Source organism: Atta cephalotes, assembly GCF_000143395.1.
Source record: "Atta cephalotes unplaced genomic scaffold scaffold00048, whole genome shotgun sequence".
Taxonomy (NCBI): Eukaryota; Metazoa; Arthropoda; class Insecta; order Hymenoptera; family Formicidae; genus Atta; species Atta cephalotes.
In genome coordinates, this window is record NW_012130112.1 from 2,090,861 (window position 1) to 2,098,470 (window position 7,610).

The 7,610-nt window shown below is 26.9% G+C and overlaps 3 protein-coding genes across 3 annotated transcripts in view; 1 reads left to right on the top strand and 2 right to left on the bottom strand.

Moving 5' to 3' along the window:
- The window catches only part of LOC105622805 (uncharacterized protein C05D11.1-like), a 6,775-nt gene extending 6,418 nt beyond the window's left edge, over positions 1–357 (top strand). The window contains exon 13 of the mRNA XM_012204216.1: positions 49–357. Coding sequence (XP_012059606.1) covers positions 49–357 — 309 coding nt within the window. The remainder of the gene's footprint in view (positions 1–48) is intronic.
- A 648-nt stretch (positions 358–1,005) lies between these two features.
- LOC105622772 lies at positions 1,006–2,838 on the bottom strand. The gene is made up of 3 exons (XM_012204184.1): positions 2,786–2,838; positions 1,388–1,724; positions 1,006–1,218 (listed from the first exon to the last, which is right to left on the bottom strand). Exons 1-3 carry the CDS (start codon positions 2,836–2,838, stop codon positions 1,006–1,008), a joined length of 603 nt encoding a protein of 200 aa, XP_012059574.1.
- A 2,454-nt stretch (positions 2,839–5,292) lies between these two features.
- On the bottom strand, positions 5,293–6,996 carry LOC105622774 (ras-related protein Rab-14). The gene is made up of 6 exons (XM_012204185.1): positions 6,891–6,996; positions 6,172–6,298; positions 5,967–6,084; positions 5,692–5,810; positions 5,538–5,606; positions 5,293–5,410 (listed from the first exon to the last, which is right to left on the bottom strand). The coding sequence occupies exons 1-6, from the start codon at positions 6,994–6,996 to the stop codon at positions 5,293–5,295; spliced, it is 657 nt and encodes a 218-aa protein (XP_012059575.1).
- Positions 6,997–7,610: the final 614 nt, after the last annotated feature.

Consider the following 7,610-nt stretch of genomic DNA (forward strand, 5'->3'; position numbering starts at 1 on the left):
GAGAGAGAGAGAGAGAAAATCTTTTGCATCACGAATTTCTCGTTGTAGGAAAATCGTATGTCTGGGCAATGGACCGATATCTTTTGCGAATCAGCCAAATCTCTTATGATCTTCCAGCTTATGAGAATGAAGAATGCTATAGGCAATAGAGCGAATGAATCATTAAGATGCTGTCGCGGTTTACCGCTTGATTACTGTGTTCCACTAATGCGAGATATTCCCGCCATTACCAAGGAAGATATGAGCCGCGTAACAGTTAAATATATCACACCATTATTCGATCCAGAAGCATGTAAGACTATCATTGTGTGTCATAAATCTGGAATCTCAGCAATAAGCGAGGCTTTTAAAGGGTAAGTGAAATTCTTGTGACGTCTTTCTCTTTTCCTAGTCTTAGATAATATACATAATTCTTTTTTTTTTTACAGAATACATCATAATTTTAATACATACAGCAATTTTAAAGAAGCTTATTTAATACTATCTAAAAAAAACGTAAAAATAAGTGAAGACTCAGCAATAATAAAGATATAATAAATTAACAATCAAAATCTTGGAAAACATACAAGATTGTCCAAAAATAATTTACGCTCTTTTTCAATTTGAGAAAGTTATGTGATATGAATTTAATGTGAAAATACATTAATGATTTCATATTTAATATAAATGTTTAATACCATATAGAAATATTAACATTATATGTAAATAATATTAACATTATATGTAAATAATATTAATATTGCTATTTATTATTTTAATGTTTCATTCAATTTGCTTTCGTACAGACAACGAGATATTCGAAAAATACAAAAATTTACATTTTTAAATAATTTAAATTTTATTAAAAATTTCGAAAATATATTAAAAAAAACGATCATTTTTAATATAGAATATCCAATACATATGTCTGTCATAGCATGGATGTAAACATTTGATGTGTACATAAATAAAAATTCTTCGGAGGGAACGTTTTTTTCTTTTACGATTAGAAGATCAGAATGATTATTAAGAAGAAACTGTCACCGTTTCTATCTCTAACGCGGACACGCCATGTTGCTTGATAGGCAGATAAATGCCTCCGTAAATTTGAAATTCAAACATTGTAATATTTGTTGTATCTAGAGGTTCACCATCCAGAATCTCAACTCCACGGTAATAAGGTTTGAAGTCTTTCAAAGGTAAAGTCACCATGGTAAATACGTCATCTGATATTAATACCTGAAGCGAAAATTTTTGTAGAATATTTACCAAAAAAGGATTTTCCAATACAATATTTCAATATTTCATCAATAGAAAATTCAAACTAAAGATTGATACATGAAATGGAATCGCTAATACGAAATAATAACGATAAATTGAAGATAAAACCGACATTCTTAAGCTTTACCGTGAAGAATTGTTCATAGCTGAAATATATATTGGAATTCTGTCCTCGATGTCTTAGAGATATTTTGTAGTGCATATTTTGCCCTTGTCCTCGGCAAGTGATTTCAATATTTCTGTATCTTGACAGATTCAAATTTGTCAATTTTCTGACGCCAGCGAAACCGGCACCATTTGGCTGTGGTTTCAGCAGCGTGAAAAAGATCGCTCTTTGAAAGAGTTGGCTCGTTTGTAGAGTTAAGGTAGCTTTGGATTTTCCTTCTGTTCTTACAGTGTCAGACATCTCCCGCCAGTCATCCACACTTTGGATATCCGTGAAATCGAATAGCATCATTTTGTCCCTAATTAAATTCAAATGCATAGACTTATGCTTTATATAGTGGATAAATTCAATTTGTAAGAGTATTATACAATTGTGCATCCATTCCAGTCGGAAAAGTTTATTTTAAACAGTCTATAATTTGCATAAAAAAAGAACTCTGTTCACAATTTCATGTGTCTTTATAAGAGCGACTCGGACCAAAAATTATGATTATTAATTGAATTGGCATTTAACTCAACCGACAGATGTTTATTTTTATCAATATTATCACAAGAGGAAAAACTATCTAATCATACTTATATCGCTTATTTGCTAACAATGACGTAACTTAAAAGTTATTTTTAAATTTATTGTAGAAAAAGAATGAAAACATAAAAAAGAATTTATATTCTTTTACAATTATTATATAAAAATTACATTTTAAAATTAATCTAAAAAAAGATTTTAATAATTTATAATGATTATAATGATTTATATATTTAAATAAATTTAAGATATATATAAATAAATTAATAAATTTATAGAAAATTTTTGTTTTCTGAGCTAATGTAATAAATTGTGTAGCAAATAATGTAGCAAATGTAGCGAACGATAATATCTATGATAGAATTGTAGAAACGGACTTGTAATCGATTAATAAAACAAAATCTATATAATATGTACAATTCATTGTTCTTCATCTTTTTTTAATACATTAAACATATAATTCTATTAATTATAATTTAACTGGAGTTTGATCGAAGTCGCTCTTATCATAAATTAAAGCACTTGAAAAATTGAAATACAGGCATTCAAATACCGACAAGATGCATATCAAATTATGAATAGAATTTTCTAAAGTCCGATGTGAATTATAAATTGTCTAGGCGTGTAAGTAGACAAGAAGTGATACATTTTAAAATGAATTTATCATTTTTGCAATGGAGGTTAATTCACAAAGAAAGTTATTTGTTCTCAATCATTTGTGATTTTTCTCGATGTCTACGATAATAGGAAGCTTTCGCTTTTCTAGATCCGTAATCCTGTATGCATAATTAATTTTCGAGTGTATCATACGTAATAATGATCATCACATCTCACCCTCTTGCAAAATGACAAGTCACGATAAAAACGGCGATCGTTCGTAAATTCATATTTCAAGTTATATTATTTTCAACGAAGATGACACGAGTTTATAAGACGAATATAATCGAGTCAGTCACTCTTTGGTGACACGAACAATAGGTGCTGACATTTCATTGACATGCGACATGATCATGTTTGATTGCTTTTGATCACGTTGCTTGAAAGTTACTAGGATTTGTATTGACTTGTTTATGCGCCCTCAGCATTTGCGATAAAAATAGCCATTACTTCGCAAGGCGTTATAATGATAAAAAATGTTTTGGTGATAAATGATGACAAACAAGTAGGTTAAAACAAAAAAAGTATATATTTTTAAAGTATACATAATTTTATTAATATTAATTATCTTTTACATATAAAATTATTTTTAACTTTTTGTGGCTGTGAATGACGTAAATTTGTTATCTTTAAAAATTATAAATAAAGGAAACCATAATTATCATTCTTAAAAAAATCGGATTTTGATAATGAAATTTATAATTATTTATTATTAATTTTGGCAAGCCAATGATCAATATTTAAATGAAAAGTTTTCAATTATAATAAAGATTTTTAAGAGATTACAATTTCCTATTTTCTGTAATAATACGAAAATTAAAATCCTTTATTAAACAATTACTTTATGAATATAATATAGGTACAAGTAGAATATTGATTAATGAAACAGATGTCAAAAATTACATTGAAGATTTTAGTAAAAATAGATAATAAAATATGTATGTGGAAAAAATTTGTATTCATTTCTTAGGAAAGCATTCATTAACAAAAACAAAGATTGGCGTTCTCTTTGTTAAAGTATCACATAGACATGTAGAAGTATTTATTCCCTGACATTTTCTCATATTTGTATATATATGTACAAAATACAAAAATATAACAGTGATAAAAAAATGAATTTCTGATTTATCAAACAAATATTCTATTAGATATACGAAAAAAAGAACGAAACTTTAATCCTAAATTTAACTTAGATACCTCCTAAAATATCTTAGATAATGTGATTGAGAGGGTGCATAATAAAACAACCGTCCGTGATTCAAAAAGATCAATAAAATTTTGGTCAAATTTATTCGACGCGATCTTTTGCATTTTCTTATATTATTGAATATAAATCGTGTTTACATGTCACACAACGCTGAAGAGAACGTAAATCATCGTGTTCGTTGCATGCTGCCTCTTATTTTATTTTCTTTTTTATTTCTTTATGGAATCTCAGCCATATTAATATTACCTTTGTACTATCAAATCATAATAAGATAGAGCTTATATAACTTCGTTTATGTGAGAACACACAAATTAATTTATCAATGTGAATTAGTTCATATGTTTATATGTGTTCTCAATATAATAGATAATGTGAAAAATAATTTGCTAATACTGCTTTCTAATGTAAAGCATAGAAGCATCATACATTAAGTTAGAGATTCGCTGAATAGATAAAAAAAAAAACATGAAAAAAATGCGTGGTAATATTTCACGCTAAATTGTTTTATATAGCATGTTTCAAATAACATATGGCTATATTTGCTAATTTACATTCTATAAATAAAAAATAGATTTTCGATTGATATCACAAACAAAAGACGAATAATTCCATCTTTAATTTGTCACTAAAGACAATATTAAATTTACATATGTATGTATACATATTTATGTTTCATCAAGAATAGAGATATCTTTTAAATATTAATTAAAAAAAGTAAACTTTTGATCCCTACTTTCTCTCCCCATCTATAATTAATTTGCAAGATAACTGAAATCATTAAGCTTGCAATGTGTAAATGTGCATATCTTATCAAATAAAACAAGTTTAAAAAGTGAGATTAAGAAAAATCTGACCGTTTATAATTTAAGTTAATTTTCATTGATTAAATTTTTTTAAAGCAAGAACTTTGCATGTTACAACAAATATGTGTAAAAATGATCCTCCCATGCAGGTATAAATTAGTTGAATGTAAATTCCATCACTTGTGTTCGCTGTTAAATCGTTCCAACAGAAATTTTCAATCGAACTTATGAGAGAAGTTAATCGGCTTCTATATAAGCTATTGTATATATATTCTATAAACGAATTCTTTCTTGACCTAATTTCACAAAAAAATGCATGAAATATAAAACGTCTACGTGAAAACAGTATATAAATTGCAATAATCATACAAAAACCATTTTATCGACAAATTACTGACTCTCCGCGCCTCACAGAAATCAGCATTATCAGAATCATTTTTATAACGTCTCTACATTGTGTACTTATAACATTGTATTGAATATCGTAAATTGACGCTAATTAAAAAAAAGAACATTTTAATTATTTAATTTCATTCTTTTTTTTAAATGGACTTCACTTATCAAAGGGAGGATACAGGCTACAAGACAATCTGTCAACTACACTTAGTACAAATCATATATGCATTAATAGTACCGATCAATTAATATATCTATATACAAACAAATAATAAGACCTAACAGGAGCAGGAGTCCTTTCCTCCCTGCTGTTCATTAGATACTCCTTGGAGGCTGGTGCGACCTGGTTGACTCGGATTATGTTGTACACCAGATTCTGCTGCGTTTAGGTCCAATCTATACCGACAGAAAATATAATTAATATTATTCATGTATTAGTTCACAATTTATATTTTACAACGTGTGATAATTTTATTCAACATAGTTTTTATTCTAGGTGATTATAAATTACTATCAAACTCACCGCCCGTCTTGTATACTTTGGAATATTTTCTTTGCTGTTTCCAAGAAGGCTTCTTCCACATTGTGTCCCCTGTTTGAGAAATTTGAATACACGAATTCATTTACAATCATTTGAAAATTTTTATTTAAATTTGAAGATAACTAGAGATACTCACGTCTTTGCGCTAGCTTCGACAAACATTAAACCATGTTCATCAGCAAATTGTTTTGCTTCTTCATAGGTAACATCACGTTGACCTTCGAGATCACTTTTATTACCAATTAAGAATATGACCTGCACAATAGTTAATTTTTGTTATGGTTATAAAACGTATATAAAAAATAACATATATTAAAAAATTAATTTTTTTCTTATATCATATGCAGAGGATAAATCAGTTTAATTAAACACTTGTAATCATTGTGATATGTAATATAACAATATGCGTACAGTGCTCGGATTTGTTAAATTCCTTGTGTCTGTCAGCCAGCTACTCAGATGATTGTAAGTTGAACGACGTGTAATATCGTATACCATTAATGCTCCAGCTGCACCGCGATAATATGATCTAAGAAGAAATATTTTCTCTTTAGTACACATTTATAATTTTATATTTATTAAATACAATTATCGTCTGAAAAACAACTATTATTACCTAGTAACTGCTCTAAATCGTTCTTGCCCAGCAGTGTCCCATATTTGCAGTTTTATCTTCTGTCCTGCTACTTCTATAATCCTAGTCCCAAATTCGACGCCAATGGTATGTGGACAATCTGCCATGACTAAATTTACAAAATCATTTATACAAAAATGTATATTCTTTAACATTTTTATATAAATACAAAATATAAGATATAACATGTCAAGGAATAATCTATTTTTGGAATAAGTTAAAAAAAATCATATTTTAAATGGAAAATAGAATTAAAAAATAGTATTAGATTGTGTATAACTTAATTATCCACAAATTGTATCCTTATTTAAACAGAAAAATTAAATACCTAAGTTTCTTTAAAGATGAAGAAATTAATATTTATAATATAAATATTATAAATATTATAATATCTATCATAATATTGATCTTCATTTAATAATTTTTCTTTAAAATAGTCCTTTTTTATCATAAGTATATTAAGACAAAAGTCAGTGCACTGTTATACAATTATAAATGTTATCTGTCATGCACAACGCTGCCTGTATATACAGCATAATGCGCTATAGTACAATTATACATGCATATGATTACAGTACATTCTTTAAGAATGTCACAACAAATAATGATAAATCATCAAATTAATTTAGCAAAAAAACAATTTTTCCTTACTTTACACACAATATGTATACATTTCTCTAATTATTTCTTTTATTACTTACATTTTTTTTCTGTAAACTGATGAAGCAGGCATGACTTGCCCACTCCCATATCCCCTATGATGATGTACTTAAAGATATAAGAATAATTATATGGACCGGTCGACATTTTGTACCTGCAATAAAGATTTCAAGAAAATAGTACTATATTTCTTGCAGCTATCTATTATAAATTATTCCGCAAGAGATAAAATTAAAGCTCATAATCTATGGTGAAAGTTCTTTAAATAATGTTTCCTTGTAAACTTATTGTTGAGAAATATCTATAAAATCGATTCTGCTAATCTCACACTTTATATAAAATATCTCACGCTCTTTTGTTTTCATTTAGCATGAGATAAGACATGATATGATTCATAAGAGTATACTAATATCAGATAAGAATCTTTTAATACATGTAAATCAATAAATTTAAACAACTACACTTGTAATATAATTCAAAAATTAATAAAATCTTTAAATTATCAATTTTGATTGATAAAGAAATGTAATATTATACTCATTTATTTTTTAAAATAAATTATACAGAATACAATTTTACTGAAATTATTGTATATTATCTGAGTTTTAATATATTATTCAAAAAATTGATTTATTAATTTATTATTACATATAAATAAATATAAGATTGTATTTCTTTATCAATCAAAACTGACAATAATTTAAAGTTTTTTAAAATTAATTTTGGAATTATATTACACGAATGTAGCTTGTAATATAATT

What these genes read in the sequence shown, in the direction of transcription:
- LOC105622774 (XM_012204185.1), bottom strand. Translation starts at nt 6,996, where the DNA reads ATGTCGACCGGTCCATATAATTATTCTTATATCTTTAAGTACATCATC. An exon ending in ATTTAACAAATCCGAGCACT is followed by an intron (nt 5,811 to 5,966) that starts GTACGCATATTG and finishes ACTATTGTGCAG; the next exon opens with GTCATATTCTTAATTGGTAA. An exon ending in GTCGAAGCTAGCGCAAAGAC is followed by an intron (nt 5,607 to 5,691) that starts GTGAGTATCTCT and finishes TTTCTCAAACAG; the next exon opens with GGGACACAATGTGGAAGAAG.
- LOC105622772 (XM_012204184.1), bottom strand. Translation starts at nt 2,838, where the DNA reads ATGAATTTACGAACGATCGCCGTTTTTATCGTGACTTGTCATTTTGCA. An exon ending in ACTTGTCATTTTGCAAGAGG is followed by an intron (nt 1,725 to 2,785) that starts GTGAGATGTGAT and finishes GAATTTAATTAG; the next exon opens with GGACAAAATGATGCTATTCG. An exon ending in GCTATGAACAATTCTTCACG is followed by an intron (nt 1,219 to 1,387) that starts GTAAAGCTTAAG and finishes TTTTCGCTTCAG; the next exon opens with GTATTAATATCAGATGACGT.